At 43.1% G+C, this 17,276-nt stretch overlaps 1 protein-coding gene across 3 annotated transcripts in view; it reads right to left on the bottom strand.

Annotated features, from left to right (window-relative positions):
- The window catches only part of MTUS2 (microtubule associated scaffold protein 2), a 217,993-nt gene that overhangs the window by 27,064 nt on the left and 173,653 nt on the right, over positions 1 to 17,276 (bottom strand). The window contains exon 1 of one of the 3 annotated variants that reach the window (XM_053385966.1): positions 2,012 to 2,207. The exons of the other annotated variants lie outside the window; for them this stretch is intronic. Within the exon in view, the coding sequence (XP_053241941.1) occupies positions 2,012 to 2,065 (54 nt within the window). The 5' untranslated portion in view covers positions 2,066 to 2,207. Of the gene's footprint in view, positions 1 to 2,011; positions 2,208 to 17,276 lie in introns of those variants that run through there. 3 annotated transcript variants of the gene reach the window in all.

Raw genomic sequence — 17,276 nt, 5'->3', positions numbered from 1 at the left:
GAAGCTCCTTGAAAGCTCCTCATAGTAAAGGTAAAGGGACCCCTGACCATTAGGTCCAGTTGTGGCTGACTCTGGGGTTGTGGCGCTCATCTCGCTTTATTGGCCAGCATGACTAAGCCGCTTCTGTCGAACCAGAGCAGCGCACGGAAACGCCATTTACCTTCCTGCCAGAGCGGTACCTATTTATCTACTTGCACTTTGACCTGCTTTTGAACTGCTAGGTTGGTAGGAGCAGGGACCAAGCAACAGCAGCTCACCCCGTTGCGGGGATTCGAACCGCCGACCTTCTGATTGGCAAGTCCTAGGCTCTGTGGTTTAACGCACAGCGCCACCCACGTGCTATAATTATATAATTATATATATACGACGTACAGTGCTATAATTGCAAGAGGAAGTGGTCTCAATGGCTTTGAACCCCACTTCTGGTCATCTGAACCTGCCTGATGTTACCCTGTGATGCTCTATGCTCCAAATGACAAACATGTATCAAGCATGCCTGCAATGTCACATCCCCTCTCCAATTCTGATCTCTCTGCATTTATTACTGCTAATTATTCCACAAGCACTTTGCAGTGGTTTACAGTAATTATCTCTTTCAGCCCCACAACATCCCTATGGTCATTAATATGCACACATTACAAACGACGAGGCCTCCCAGAGAGTTCATGGCTGAACCCAGGTCTCCTTGTTCCAAGTACAGCAGACTCTGTTTTGGCTCAAACATTCTCTCTCCCTCTCTGACAAAATCTAATCAGGTTTGGGAGGGGATGTGCTGCTTAGTCATGGCTGCACTATTTGGAATGCCTCCGGAGCAAAGGCTTCCTTTTCTTAGCATACTGGGGGAAGCCACATAGCTCCTTTAATAAATATTTCATCTGATTCTCCAGGAAGGCAATAGCCACATTTTATTGCATCTGGGATTAAAAATGATCTGCCATCTGTCTTTCCCATAAAACATCTTAAAAACTGCCCCTGCAGTAGATAGCCAGTCACCTTCTTCCCTCCCCCACTGTTCTTTTTAGATTGAAGTTCACAAGCCCAACTTATCACCACCGTTTCCCCAAGAGTGCACAGTTTGCCGAGTTCTTTATTAAGCCATACATTTTCCTTCACATGGATGGCAACACACCGCAAGCTATACTTTAACCCAATAATCAGATCAAGAAGAGGAAGCTTCAGTTTGTTTTTCAGTGGATTAGCAAGATCATCCCACCCTCAAATAAAAATCTACCAAGGTGAGTATTTCTGCCAATGTCTTTCCTATTAAGCAAATTAAAAGCTGGTGCACATTTTCCACCTGGTTCCATCTGTGAGCTCACAATGCCAAATTAACGCTCACAGTGGTAAAGAATGACAAGCTGTGTGTTAGAAATAACTCAGATTCATTCAGCTACCTGTAGATACTGTTGTGAACTCTGTAGTGACAATCCATGACACATTTCAATTCAACATGCAAAAATTCAATTCCACCCCACATTCCCCTGACACAGGAGAAGAGCGCAGCACACAAAATAAAATTTAACAAATGAAAAGCTGCCAAGAGAAGACAGATATTTGCCATGCAAGCAAAACACACATCTCAAAATGCAAGCTACAATCCAATCTGCATTCCACAGGTAACATTAACAGAACACAAAAGCGAAACAACAAATCAAATCAGCTCCAAATCCAGTAGGTCCCCAGTATGTTACTGCTTCCTAAAAACGTAAGTGCTTCAGTTTTAGACTGCAGGGTGAAATGATGCAAGGCACTGCAGTCTTAGGTGAATCTGACGGTTTTGTTTGGTGCTAGCGAATGAGAAGTCAGCACATTATATAAAAAAGATGGACATCATCACAGTCCCTCTCCCCATTTCCCTCCTTCCTTCCCTCCCTCCCTCCTTCCTTCCCAGGCAGCTGCAGCTTGCAAAGCAACATTCTCAACATTAGCTAGAGGAAGAATAAGAGAGAACACAAGGCTAGCCGTCACAGCCCTTTGGATTAAATAGGGAAAAAAGGAAGAGGCAGAGTACCGTTTTGTCCAGGCACTGGAGGCAATAATAAAGCTTGCAGCAGCACTGGCCCATTCTGGCAGGCTGGCTGGAAAAGCGGCCAGCTTCATTCAGAATGTCAGGGTGTTTAATTCCTAAGCAGCAAGAAATGTCTTTAAAAAAAAAAGGATGAGAAGGAAAGGAAGAAGATGGATTGCTGACAACTGACACAACTTGTGCGCCTGTGTGTGATTCCTCTCCAGCTACCTGGGTTTTCCTCTTATTAACTTCAGGAATGCAGGAGGAGGCGGAGCAAAGAAGAGAACAGCATATCTGAATCCTGGCAGGGAAATGGGAGAGAGGGAGGGACGGTTTTTTGCCACTGGACTCCTCCGCAGAAGGAGGCAGATCAATAGAGAGAAGCCAACGGAATATTTGATCAGTTTCATCATCCTCTGAGGACACCCAGCTGCTCCTCCCTGCAAAAAGTCAGCGGTCACCACACGTCCCCCTGCCTAGCCCAGCCTACTCCTGCATCACTGCCCAATCTGCTGCCTCCATCCTTGCCTGCAGCAGGAGAACGTCAGCTGGCTGAGTGGCTGGGAGAGAACGGGCTGCAGCCGAGTGGTGGAGCATCTCCTTCGCACGCAGAGGGTCCCAGGTTGAACCCTTGGCACCTTTGCACAGGGCTGAGCATTCTCTCTCCCCCCTCCCCCAGCCTGGGGAAGCCACAATCAGTCACTTGAGGCACTACTGACCTAGTTGGACCAATGAACCGGCTTAGGGTAAGGCATGAGAGCTAAGTTTATTGAGAATGCAACGCAAAACAGAAAAGGAGGCTATGAACTCAGCAGAGAAAGCATGCAAAGCACAGCAGTACGTATGAGAGGCCACCATTCCATGATAGAGAACATATGTCAAGCACGAAAGTTCTCCAGTTCGATCCCTGGCATGACCAGGTTTGCTGATAGCAGGGCTGGCGAAAACCTCTGAGCCCCCGCAGTGCTGTTCCCAGAGCAGACAATACAACTCCTTCTTTTTCTCCATGATACTACGTATTTGGGATGCGGGTGGCGCTGTGGGTTAAACCACAGAGCCTAGGACTTGCCGATCAGAAGGTCGGCGGTTCGAATCCCCGCCACGGGGTGAGCTCCCGTTGCTCGGTCCCTGCTCCTGCCAACCTAGCAGTTCGAAAGCACGTCAAAGTGCAAGTAGATAAATAGGTATCGCTCCGGCAGGAAGGTAAACGGCGTTTCTGTGCACTGCTTTGGTTCGCCAGAAGCGGCTTAGTCATGCTGGCCACATGAACCGGAAGCTGTACACCAGCTCCCTCGGCCAATAAAGCGAGATGAGCGCTGCAACCCCAGAGTCAGTCACGACTGGACCTAATGGTCAGGGGTCCCTTTACAACGTATTTATGTTTCAACGTAAATCGCTTGGAGACCTTTTAGGTAACAAGTGACTCTGCATCTAATAACGCTTAGTTTGATAGATCTGTGGCCTCACTTTGACCATTTAATGAATTATTTAATTTCTATACTGCTTAATTCATATATTAATAAATATTTTGGAGCGGCGGCGTACAGAAAACTGAAGCAGCAACAGACAACATACACAAAACGCTACAAAAATATACAGCTACATATAAAAATATTACACCAGGACAAATTTACTAATAGATATAAATGAATCTTCCTTCTGACACACCCTCCCTCTCAGCCTCCAGGTTCTTACCCAGGGTTCAAACAAACTCTTAGCTCACCCACAAAAGTCTCACGATGAGAAGAGTTACTGGAAGCAGTGGACATCACCCTAGTCTCTCACTCTAGACTTGCTTTTGCAGATGGTCCTGCCTCAGGCTTCCCACAGCTGTGTCCCATTCAGCTATACTCTCCATTCCCAGTGCCAGGTGCAGCAGGTTTGTTGTGTTTCCCAGGGAATCCAAAGAATAAGAAAAAGGTTCCCCTCCACCAGCAACAAGTTATTAAAATATTAACATAAGCAGAGCTGCTACCACACAGCAGTTTACGCTGTTTCCCCAATATTTCCATAACTCCTAATTTATGTATTATATCTGAGCTTTCACATGATGTAGAAAAGCTACTTCAGGAAATGCAACAGAATATAGTGCAAGTTTATCAATCTATTTCTATGTTATTTGCTTCCAGAAAGAAATCCGTTTGCAGATAACATGGAAATGAGTGCTAAACTTGCACTAGAGTCTGCTGTATTTCCAGAAGTGGTTTTTATGTCATGTGACAGCTCAAACATTATGCAGAAATGAACAGTTAGGGAAAGCTGGGGAAACAGAATAAACTGCCATGAACGCAGCCTTCCATAAGCTTACGGAATGATGTGAACATACACTGCAAAAGCTCTTAAGTTTTGCATTACTCACTAATAGGGGCTAGGAGAAAATTGACTCAGCCCACTGAACCTGGGACTCTCTGCAGGCCAGTGAGCTACAGCCCTTTCCCAGCCTTCACACTTTTCTGAATGTTGTAAATGCAATTGTTGATGGTTTTGGATGGACCATAATACACATTTAGATATACAGTGGTACCTCGGGTTAAGAACTTAATTCATTCCAGAGGTCCGTTCTTAACCTGAAACTGTTCTTAACCTGAGGGACCACTTTAGCTAATGGGGCCTCCTGCTGCTGCCGTCACACGATTTCTGTTCTCATCCTGAAGCAAAGTTCTTAACCCGAGGTACTATTTCCGGGTTAGCAGAGTCTGTAACCCGAAGCATCTGTAACCTGAAACGTATGTAATCCGAGGTACCACTGTATGGGGGGGCGGGAATGAAGCACGATTGTTAAAAATTGGTAAATGGTCAAAGTTCTAAGAGGGAGAGAAGGGCCATGAGTCAGTGGGGGAACAAAAAAGGTTCCAGATTCAATCCCTGGCACTTCTAGGTGGGACTGAGATTTTTCCCTGTCTGAAGCCCTGGAAAGCTGCTTCCAGTCAGTGTTAACAATATTGAAATAGAATGGACCAGTGGTCTACCTCAGAACAAGCCAATCTTAAATTCAGTCCTCTGTTTTCCCATATCAGTTTGTGGGTTTTCCCCTTTAAGTTCTTGTGAAAACTCATGAGCATATTTTTTTAATCAGACACATTTTTGTATGCAATTTTACCTGATGTACACATTTCTGCACAACATTTCACTCATATGATGCCTTTTTGCATGCTGTTTTCATTAATATATGCATTCTCATGGACATTACTGCAGTATATGCATTTTTTTGTACCGGAGAGCAGCAGTGCAAAATTTAGAGAACTGAGTGTTTCCAGTGATGACTGCGTGTTAGTGTGCAGCTTGGTGAAGAGTGAATTTTGTAGGCTTGCCTTCAAATGCAAACTGAGCGAAATTATGGCGCAATGGGTCAGTGTGTCTGGCTCTTAACCAGAAGGTTGGTGTTCAAGCCCACCCAGGAATGGCTGTGGGCAATATTCTTGCATCGCAGGGCGTTGGACTAGATTAACCCTCAGGGTCCCTTGCAATCCTACAATTATGAGAGCCTATTATTTTCCCTTGTCACTGCTTCAAACCCTTTATTAAAAGATCAGAGTGTCCTCATCACTTGATGGTCAGGACCTACAGGCACTTTTAGAAGACCTCATCTGGTGGCTTCAGAGGAGCAAAGGTGGTAGTGGCACAAGGCTCTATGAAGAGCCGAGGAAGCAGCCTGGAACCATGTTAACCCGGAAGCCCACGGGAGGCTCCCTTTCCAAGCTATCAGAAGGGACTGTGCAGGCCACCTCCTCCCTTCCCCCTCCAAAATGGTCTCTGCAATATTTTGTGTGGATTTCAACTAATTAGATTTTCCTTTTTCCATGTCTACCTAGACATGCTTTATTTCTTTACGGCTGCGTTAAATACATAATGGAGTCCATAACAGCTTATGACTAGGTTGTGAAGCACATTAGCAGGCAGGCATAATTAAAGCCTCGCTTGAAAAGGCTTGGCTTTGCAGCAGTGTTATATGACACTGCAAGGCAAATGATTAGGATTGCACTTTAATTGCATCATTTCACCACAGATCCCCGGGTTTTTAAAATGCATGATGTACCCCCTTCTGATTTACTCTGCTGATTTTGTTTCTTTCTCTAATACAAGACACTAAAGCCTCAGTTTTGGTCCACTTCTTCTAGTCATCAGATTGGCATTGCTGCCTGTGTGTTTGACATCTCTGCTGAATCACTTGTTCCTTCCTTCCTCATTCTACTGTCAAATTTACCCTGACCGTATTTACCCCTCTATCTTTTTCTCCATTGTTTCAATTTTTTCTCTATGGCCTGCTGTAGAGATAGCAGTGGCTCTCTGTAGCCTATAGTTTGGAAATTGGAACACAGACCCAGGAACACATGATCCTGTCTCCATTATTCTCTTTTTCCCTTTTTCTGGTTGGACTTGACCATGGTTTAGCATTAGATTGGTACCACCACGAACCATGGTTAACAACAACTGGGGATTCCACTATAACTGTTGAAAGTTCAGATTGCAATCTAAGAATTGTTTTGCTGTTAATTGTTAAGGCACTAATTGGTTTGGCAAACCATTATCTTTTGGCACCAGTATCTTTAATAGCAACAATAGCAACGACCTACCTGACAGAGTTGTTACTAAGCTTACTGAGATCATCCATGTAAATAAATGATTTACTTTGGCCACTAAGCATCAGAATTATTATTATCCTTCTCTGCTCTACACACATGCTGACTTGTTTTCAGCCTACTCTTGAGCTGATCTCATTTTATCCTATAGAACTTGCACATCTTATGTAAAATTCTCAGTGAACTGTGTCTCATAAGTCAAACTTTTAGACTGTGTTCTCTGCTGTCCTGAATCCCAAAATGGTCTGCTCCATCTGATCTGATAATAGAATCTGTCTTTGGCTACACAAGCATATAGACACACAGTTCTTCAAAGGATGTTGCACTTCAAAGCTATAATCATGTGCTCAGCTATAAATGTCTAAAGTTCAGGGTGGAATAGTTTATTTTATGTCTGTGTCAGTTCTGTATCATTCAGAAGTCTGTTGTGTTTCATCTCTGCATCAATCTTCAATTTAAAAAAATAAACTGCACATTTACATCTAAATGCATACTTTTAAAAATAAAAATATCACATTTTAAATGCATTTTGTTGCAAAGTATACATTTCTAAACAAAAACAAAAAACTGATTATAGTACATACTTTGCACCAAGACTTGCATTGCAAATTTTTCAGAAGTGAAAAACCCAAAGGTTAACTGTATTCGGATGAATCCGTTAGTCCAGGAGGTACAGATCAGGTCAAATAATGCCAGAATTTGCAAAAGGAATAAATAAACGAAGCCCTTGGGCATCCCTAGCTTAAGCCTCATTCAAATTAATGAGGCCAAGTCTGTATCACTCAACCCAGTACAGTGATACCTCTGGTTAAGAACTTAATTCGTTCCAGAGGTCCGTTCTTAACCTGAAACTGTTCTTAACCAGAGATACCACTTTAGCTGATGGGGCCTCCTGCCACCACTGCGCCGCCACCACGTGATTTCTGGTCTCATCCTGAGGTAAAGTTCTTAACCCGAGGTACTACTTCTGAGTTAGTGGAGTCTGTAACCTGAAGTGTCTGTAACCCGAGGTACCACTGTACAGTTTATTTCCAAGCATCCATTCATAGGCTTACATTGTTACTTACTCAACTCAGTGTGTATATATAATGCAATATATATAGCAGAGTGTAAACGAGAGGAAAACCTGTCCATGTAAATTGTTCATAACCACTGCTCTGGCAGAGCTGTGACCAGGTCAATCTTTCCTTAAGCAGCAGAAAATATTCATAATCAGCTTTGGTCCCCTAATCACACTTAGGAACATGTCTACAAAACCCCATAATCCCTGAATAACATTCACAAAAAGAGGCCTTGTCCACCAAAAACTCAGTACACTTTTTACGTGGTCCCTTTCACATGCACCTAAATGGAACGGAAGAAGCTCCTCTGCAGTGCAATTCCATACATCTAAAGGATGTATGGGAATTGTGCATCCACATGGTTTTCTGCCATGCGATTCTCTAGGTTTCTGGAAATGGATGACTAACAATCCTGACGCAATGTTCTCTGATGCAACAATGGCTTTTACCGATAGCACTGCTAAGACAAGTGGCACTTTAATGAACCGTTTCCATACTGAATCTCGTCACCTCTGAACCCTCCTGCCCAGCTTGTGTTAAGCCATTTGAGAATGAAAAACAGTGATATAAAAATCCTGTCCATATGAACAAAGACAAAAGTTCATTTGTGGTTCTAAGGTCATAATGGGTGCCATTTTCTTAACTGCAATATAGTCTCAGGCTCTGAGTCATGAAAGGTTTATGTCTGCAGCGCAGGCAATACTGAAACGTCTTTATTTTTACAGTGAGAATAAGAAGAATGTAGAGCTGGATTATTAAAGCAATATTGTTAGTTGGGTGTCTTGTGGATGGACAACTAACGAGTATCTGCAGTGTAATCTACTCAGAAACAAGTCACAATTCAATGGGATTTGCTCCCAGGTAGGTGTGCATTGCAGACTTAACATTCTTTGATGATTTGGTACGCCTTCCTAATATATTGATCTCACGCTCTAGCCATTGGAAGGTGACACCCTCTACCTACTAAGAGGGCAGAGCAGCAGGTGGGGTTAGTTTTGCACATTGAATGTAGTGAATGAAAGGCAGAAAACAGTTTATCTGGATTTTTGTAGCCTTGGGGGCTTCAACAATGGGAATGTTGGACCTGATACCTAATTTTTAGGAGTTTATGTGAGTAAACAAAGCAAGTATTACAAAGATAACATATATCTTCCTTTAAGGTAAAGGGTAAAGGGACCCCTCACTATTAGGTCCAGTCGTGACCGACTCTGGGGTTGCGGCTCATCTCGCTCTATAGGCCGAGGGAGCCAGCCTTTGTCCGCAGACAGCGGCCAGCATGACTAAACCGCTTCTGGTGAACCAGAGCAGCGCACGGAAACACCGTTTACCTTCCTGCCGGAGCGGTACCTATTTATCTACTTGCACTTTGACGTGCTTTCAAACTGCTATCTTCCTTTAGGGATGGACAAATATATAAATGTCCGTTTCCCTCAGTTTCACCTTTTTCCAGCCTTCAGTTTTTCCCATTTCTGCATCTGTCTGCAAACTTATTTTTAAGACATGAAAATTTCTGCACATTTTTGTTTGCATTTCCCCTAAAATATGCAATTTTAAAAAGCAATTCCCCCAAATATAATGCATTTTAACATAAGAACAAAAAAGAGCCTGCTGGACCAGGCCAATGGCCCCTCTAGTCTAGCATCCTTTTCTCACAGTGGCTGACCAGATTCCTGTGGGAAACCCGCAAACCTGACCTGAGCACAAGAGCACTTTCCCCTCTTGTGGTTTCCAGCAACTGTCATTCAGAGCACAGCCATCATGGCTAGTGGCCACTGACAGCCTTTACCTGGATGAATTTGTCTACCGCCCCTTTTCAAGTCACCCAAATTGGTGGCCATCGCTGCCTTCTGTGGGAGCAAGTTCCATAGTTCCATATATATATATTTGTATATACAGTCAAACCTCGGTTCTCGCACAGCTCCATCTCCAAACGTTTCGGTTCCTGAATGCCAAAAACCTGGAAGTAAATGCTCTGGTTTTTGAATGCTCCTCGGAACTCGAACGTCCGGTGAAGCTTCTGCTTGAGTGCAAGAAGCTCTTGCAACCAATCGGAAGCCGTGCCTTGGTTGTCAGAGGTTTTGGAAGTCGAACGGTCTCCTGGAACGGATTACGTTTGACAACCAAGGTTTGAGTGTATATTTTGTAGGGGCTAGAGAGAGGCATCACAAAATTCAGAGAAGTGAACATTTTTAATGATAGCTATGTTTCACTTTGCATATTGTGCAAATTAAGCAGGTTTGCATTAAAATGTGAACTGAAAGGATTTCTCCCCGTTCCTAATTTCTTTGATATGTGTGTTCTCTTCCTCTCTCTCAGTCAAAGGAAACAAAACCCTTCAACCCTGGTCTTATTCCTTTGTTCTGGAAAGTGGCAAGCATATAACCATATTTTTTCTTTGACCCAGACACACTGGGCTCTCTCTTTGCTGTTACAAGGGGCAGTTCTACCAGGAAGCACCATTTGATTAATTATGCTCTTGTATGAAAAGAATGGGAGGGCTTGTAATTGGAAAATATTTTTTTGTTAGCTTTGCTATTCTTTTTATTATAACAATCAATTTCACTGTTTAATCTACAGGCTTGTCAGGCCTTGGAAATAAAAGAGTGCATGTATGGCACGTGGGAGATGTGGATTTCCAGCGAATTAGATTTCTCGAACTAGGCATTTCTGATTATTGGTTATGTGCTGCCTGACACACTGCATACTGTAATGAAGTAAGGTAATGTATATATACAGCTGTTTTGAACTCCCTTCCTGCCCTCTGTCCATTACTCCTGTTCCCCTGGGCTATGCTGACACACTAGACACAGATATGCTCAACACGAGTGCCATTTTCTTAAAATTAACAGTCTAAAACAACGTCACTCTTTTCACACTGCACATGCAGAATTTAGTCTCTGGCACAAGCAATTTTTAAAAGGTCACTTACAGCTTTACAGGGTGAGCTATGAGCCCATGAGGCTGACATACAGGCTCTGTAGCAATCACAGCTTCATTGTGTGAAGACTATGGGGGAGACTGACACACTAATACAGATCTCACTCACTGAATGGGATTAGAACTGACCTGGAAGAGTTATGAGCCCTTTCACGAGGTACGCTCAGAATGCCTTTTTGACTCTTATATTTCTTTTGTTTTAGATTATGAGCATAGCTTATCCATCTGACACAGCACAGAAAACAGGTACTTTTAATTCAGGTTACACTGCTTCAATGGCTTTATACAATGAAGTAGCCTATAAATTTGTTTAATAAATGAATAATAAAACCCGGTGAATATATTTTATCATGTTTCTGTGAAGAGGTTTGAGCTAAAAATCTGCCTTATATACTTACTTTGTTGACCAGGCCTTTGGTAGAGAAGGATCATGAGACGGTGAGGCCATGGTTGCTTCATGACTGCAGCAATAGTTGTTGTTTTTTGGTGTGTGTGTGTGTTCTTGTATGATGTGAATTGCAATGTTTAAAGTTTTTTAATGTTAGACAAATAAACAATCTGTAATCAGTCTGAATATGTAATCTAGAGAGAGTTTTAAACCTGAAATCTGAAGAGGCAAACGACTTTGTTAAGCCTGGGGTAATTTTGAGTTGATTAAACTAACAAATTTATGGAGCAATCCTATGCATACCTCCTTAGAAATACCGGTAAGTCCTATTGAGTTCAATGCGACCTCCTCCCAAGTACATGCATATAGGATTTCAGCCAATAATAATCATAATCACAATAATATAGTGAAAATTTGGTTATGCAGATCCACATGGCTTGTTATCTCAAATATTCTCTTACTTCTTGGTTATTATTTGCAATAGTGAGATGTTATTATGCTTCATATTAATTGATTGAAATTAATCGGCACTATTATAGCACTGAGACCATTTGTTCATGCTTCATTTTGGTAAAATGGTGAGAGAAAGAGGTCAGAACCAAGCCTTTGCAATAAAATAAGAAAGACAGACATGTAAAATATTTTCTCTCTCTCCAGAAAAATAGGGAAGACGGACATGTATATGACCTGGAGCATAACAGTTTACAATGAGTTAACTAATAGCTGGTACATCAAGAGCCTTTCTGATATCCCCCCCAACTCTCTTGGAAGTCTGTGTAAGACTGAACCTTGATAGCTTTCATTACATATTTCATTGATGCAGGGACAGAGAAATGATGAGAGCTGCAGTCCAGCAACATCGGGGGGGGGGGCACAGGTTCCCCATCCCTGAATTGGCTGGGGATCCAGAAAGTTAATTTTGCCTTGAGTGGGGGTGAATTTGCCACACCCCAACTCCCCTGGGAAAAAAGACTCAAAATGGTTTTGCCCTGGGGAAGAGCTGAGGAATGGTCAGGTGGACCATCAGGCCAATTAGGATGGAGAGGAAGCCACACTTTGTAAGAAACTGGCTCCACCCACCACCCACCCACACCCCAACACTCCACTCTTCTCTTTGCAGCTTCTTCCTTTCTTCCTTATGGGATATTGGCTTTGCTTGTTGCCTGCTGAGTAAGAATTTTGAAGAGAGTGCCTGATTGGACTCCATTTTTTTGCCTACTCCATACTGCTGGAAGTCCTGTCCTTGGGGGTGCTGTTTTGTACTGGTTTAACTGGTTCTCAGCTTGGGCAGGAAAGAATAGTTAAGATCTAGTGGGCTTAAAACCAGTGGCATTGTTGGGTTAAGGGCACTCTTTGTCACCCAACACTGTTTTGGCATTGGATTCTTTTGGCTTGGCAGGGGCATTGGGTGAACCCCAACTTAGTGGGGCCATGCTGCATTTGCCAGGTTCACTTACCCAAGGTCCTTTGCAGCAAGGAGGAAGAATTCCATTCCTTTGCTGCAGGGCCACATGCCTCTAAACATGCCCAGGATTATAGTTGTTTAATTAATAAGATTTTCTTTTTATGGATTTTTATTGCTATTAGAAAAGGCTTTTTCTATATAGTGAGAAAGTCTGCTAGTAACCCTGAAGAATTAAAAGCTAAAGCTTTTTCACATGCCCACAAATAATGAGGCCATTGTGGCAAAGGCCAGAATTTACTGGCACTGTAAGATACTGTGGGGGAAATCCATCAGCCACTTCGCATGTTGTTACTGTTTTCATTTTTCATTTAGTAAAACAAACAAAAACACAGCAGTTTAGATGCTCAGATGACAAAAATGTCTAGGCAACTGCAAAGCGCATTCCTAAAAAGCCATTCTGAGAGTGTCATCTATTTGAATATTGCAGGTGAACTCAATTTCCTCTCCAATAACAAAGGTATCATCTGTGACACCAGCTGCATGGGGGGCTCAGCTTATCAAATTATAAACTTCGCTTAATTCCTTGCCTGTCACAACCACACTCCTGCAGTGGAAGAGACAAGCTTGTGTCAGAACCTTTTGTGATGCCGTAGCAAATGGGATCCTTATCCATAATAAGGGTCCTCATCCTTGGAAATATTTCGACAACGGCGGCGACCTAATAATGAAATGCTAAAAAGGAGGGGAACAAAGTAGAAAAAGAAAACCAGGCTGCAAATTCCCATTCAGACATGAAACTCACTGGGTGACCTTAGGCCAGCCATGGTCTCTTTGCCCTCCTTCCCTCCCTCCCTCCCTCGCAGGGTTGTTGTGGGGTTTAATGGGGGGGGGAGAGAACCATGTACACCACCCTAATAATAATAATAATAATAATAATAATAATAATAATAATAATTTTTATTTATACCCCGCCCTCCCCAGCCAAGACTAGGCTCAGGGCGGCTAACACCAGGTATAAAAACAATTGATTAAAATACAACTTAAAAACAAGATTAAAATACAACATTAAAATGCAGCCTCATTTCAGTAGAAACTCAAATCAAAAACTTTTGGGGGGATGAAAACGTCAAGTCTTCACCAAGGCCAGCTATCCAGACTGGTCCTACGTGGGCCAGAAAAAGCCAGGGAAGTCCCCAAATAGGAGTTCCATCACAGAAGGAGAAAGGAGAAAGGAAAGAGGGGGGAGAGGATCAAGTTGATTCCAAGCCGAAGGCCAGGAGGAACAAATCTGTCTTACAGGTCCTGCGGAAAGAAATCAGATCCTGCAGGGCCCTGGTCTCATGAGACAGAGCGTTCCACCGGGCCGGAGCCAGTGTTGAAAAGGCCCTGGCTTTGGTTAAGGCTAATCTGACTTCCTTAGGGCTCGGGACCTCTAGGGTGTTGCTATTTATTGACCTTAAAGTCCTCTGTGGGGCACCCTTGATCTCCCCTGAGAAAAAAAAGTGGGATAGCAATGCACCAAACAAATAATATAGTGTGTTCAGCAGACCTCACTGAACAACAACCTCTCAGCTGCACCAAAGTCACAGATATTGGGGGTAAGAAATGGATGAATCCACCTAAGCCTACAGAGAACTCCTTGGTGGATGGGGAGGGAGGCATTTGCTCATTGAATGATCTTCTGACGGGTGGAATCCAAAGCACTTGCTCCATTAGTGCAAGGATTTTGGAACTTTCCCTCCTTTTCCTCCTGCTGTACACACCCTGCAACCTTCCCAAATCTGCTCCAAAGGGTTGGGGGAACCCTCCGGAAAGATTTAGGGGGCCATAAGGGGGAGAGGAAGAAGGGAGGGGAGTTCTGTTGCCCAAGCAGAAATCAAAATTATTGTCATCCAGTGCTATACTGGCTACGACCCTTTGATCGATTTGTGACGTTTTAATCTAGGTTTCAAAATTTGTATATTGTATGCTTCATTTTCCCCCCTGCAGCTGTGGCCATAAGGATTGGTAGGGCAGAAGGCAGGAGGAGCGACAGCAGGTGCCACCATAGTCAATAGCAAGCAGAGTCCTGATTCTGGTTTTGTCCCCATCTTCCCTCTTGCTGACAGGGAAACACTGTGACGAAGGAGGAGGCGGCTGATAAGGAGTGCCACCTCCTGGGCTGCTTGTGAGTAGACAGGCAGGCAGGTGGGATTGGCTGACGTGGCTGGGACACTGCCCCATTTGCCTTAATGGACTAGCTGTCACTCACTGTAAGGCCGCTGTGAGACACATAGGAGAGTGAGAAATAAAAAGGGGGCAGAGATGGTGAACACAGCCATTTTGTTCCTCTCTCAACTCAGTATGAACTGGAAAAAATAAAAACTGGAATACGAAGTCTTCCATTCATTCCTGACTAAATCATGCCCTTAATGTAGAGGAAATTAGGCTTAAATACTCTTGAAACCCACTGGACACATTAACTGGTGACAATCAGAGAGGGGCAGCTGCAATGAGAGTGACCCTGGGACCCAGTCCTCATCTCCTTTCACTCAGATTGGCTGCAATCAGCACAAAAAATGAGAATTATTATTATCAGTGACTAACAAGCTCGCCTTTCATGCTGCTTGGGGTGGCTCTTGGACTCTAGAGGCAGGGACGCTGCTACTTAAAGAGTAACAGGTCTTTGACACACACACCAACCCTAGACCACTCAACCTTTGTTTGTAACTGATCTATGTTGTCCCTAGCTTACGTTTAGACTTTTTCCATCCAGAGTGTTCCATCAGCAGGTTATCAGAATAGCCGCTGTGTCGTGCCTAACATGACTAGAGCTACAATGTCAGACCATAATCAAATTGCAAAGCAGGCAACCTCCAATTCCCTTCTCCCTGTAATTTAATTAAGCATGCTAATGTTATTTCGGAGGAGTAAACTGCAAAGGGAAATAGGACAGTAAGTAATGATGTTTCACATAACACTAAATGACGTTATCTGCAGTGCAGAAAGAAACCAATCAAAGGGTTTGTGTGGATAACCTCTCATTTTCTGTCAGGGAAGATACAATCATGGAGTGATGCATTTATAGTGACTGAAAACTTCTGCATTTTTATTGAGCTTCAGTTCAAGATGTAGTTCATTTTGGAAATGAAAGGCAAGACTCCTCCCACATAGACACACCCTATCTCTCCTGTGTGAGTTGGTAGAGCATGAGACTCTTAATCTCAAGGTTGTGGGTTCAAGCCCCACATTGGGCCAAAGATTCCTGCATTGCAGGGGGTTGGACTAGATGACCCTGTGGTCCCTTCCAGCTCTAGGATTCTATGAAATAATTGCTACCAAACTGGATTTACAGTGGTACCTCGGGTTAAGTACTTAATTCATTCTGGAGGTCCATTCTTAACCTGAAACTGTTCTTAACCTGAAGCACCACTTTAGCTAATGGGGCCTCCTGCTGCTGCTGTGCTGCCGGAGCACGATTTCTGTTCTCATCCTGAAGCAAAGTTCTTAACCCGAGGTACCACTGTACATCAATGCAGAGGATTGGTGGTTTTGTTTTTTGTTATTTTGTTATTGATGCAGCCACACAAGTTTAAAAGGAACACATAACTTTAAATTTAAAACATGGCATTCACATACATTTCAATGAAGTTAAACTATTTTATATTCTAACTGCATCTCCTGAAAACAGAAAGCTGCTTATTATGGCTTAAAAACTGCCAAGACAGTCAGGCAATCTATACTGCAACAATATATTTTAGCAGAGCATTTGTGAATAGCACCATCAGATTACTTGTTTTTTAAAAAAGCATTGTGTTTCATCCTGAACCCAAGAGACAAACAAAAAATCAGCTTTCCATAAATAAAGGGCCAGGCTGAATAGCACCATTTCTGCAATAATTTACTTTAATGGTTTTAAGCTGATGTTTTGGGATGTCAGTTATGTAATTATTTATTGACAAAAAAACCTAATTAAAGGAAATAATATTTGCCGCAGGCACATTGTTTTTCAGTCCCCAATTCTAGAAAAACAAAGGAAGGCAAGAAAAGTCTCCAGATGTTACATGTGTGTGATAATGATTGTGCACTGCAAACTATTGGCTGACCAATGTTTACTCAATCTTTATGATAGCAGGTCCCTGTCATCTACACATTAATGAACAGAGTGCCTCTGAGTGCAGTCTGAACCCAGGATTTCCACCCCCAGAACTGAGCTTACAGTCCTATCACACAAAAATCCATTCCTGGCCAGTTTTTTTCCCCATTGAAGCAGCCTGATTTAGGTGGGGTAAGTAATTTTTTTGTTGCTATTATTGAACAGTTGTACATCAGACAGGGGGAAAAGCCATGTATTGGATGTGCAGGAAACCAGGTGTCCATGCCAGGCCATAATTGCCACTCACCAGGGACAAAGGTAAGGAGTCCTTGTCAATCTACTGCAAATCACCCAGAGATTTCCCAGTAGGTTCCCATCTACATTTTGTCCCAAACTAGTCTATGGTTGCAATGTAACTGAATATCCACCCGCCATATTTGGAATGAATCAGCAAGTAAATTGCTTTGCAAAAAGTGTGTGTGTGTGTGTGTGTGTGTGTGTGTGTGTGTGTGTGTCCTTGCTCTCAGCCAGCAGGGGGGTGCCTCTGTTCAGTCTAATTGGACAAGTTAGCAGCTTCCAGAGCTTGCAAGCTGAAAAGGTAAAAATGTAATCAGTGCTAATTAAGGGGTAATTATCTCCAATTTGGAACTGACCACCAGGTGTTCAGAGAGGTGGAGGAGAAAAAAAGGATGCTGTGACATAGACATTGTATGGCTTAGGGTGTGTTAGCTCTCTTCCATCTTCCTTGCGGACCCATTTTGCATTCTGTGATGGTAAAAGGGTGCAATATTTTCAGATTCCCGTCTGTTTCCAAGCCCCAAG

The sequence above is a fragment of the Podarcis raffonei genome, chromosome 4, assembly GCF_027172205.1.
Source record: "Podarcis raffonei isolate rPodRaf1 chromosome 4, rPodRaf1.pri, whole genome shotgun sequence".
In the NCBI taxonomy this organism is placed as follows: Eukaryota; Metazoa; Chordata; class Lepidosauria; order Squamata; family Lacertidae; genus Podarcis; species Podarcis raffonei.
This window is presented reverse-complemented; position numbering and strand designations above follow the sequence as displayed.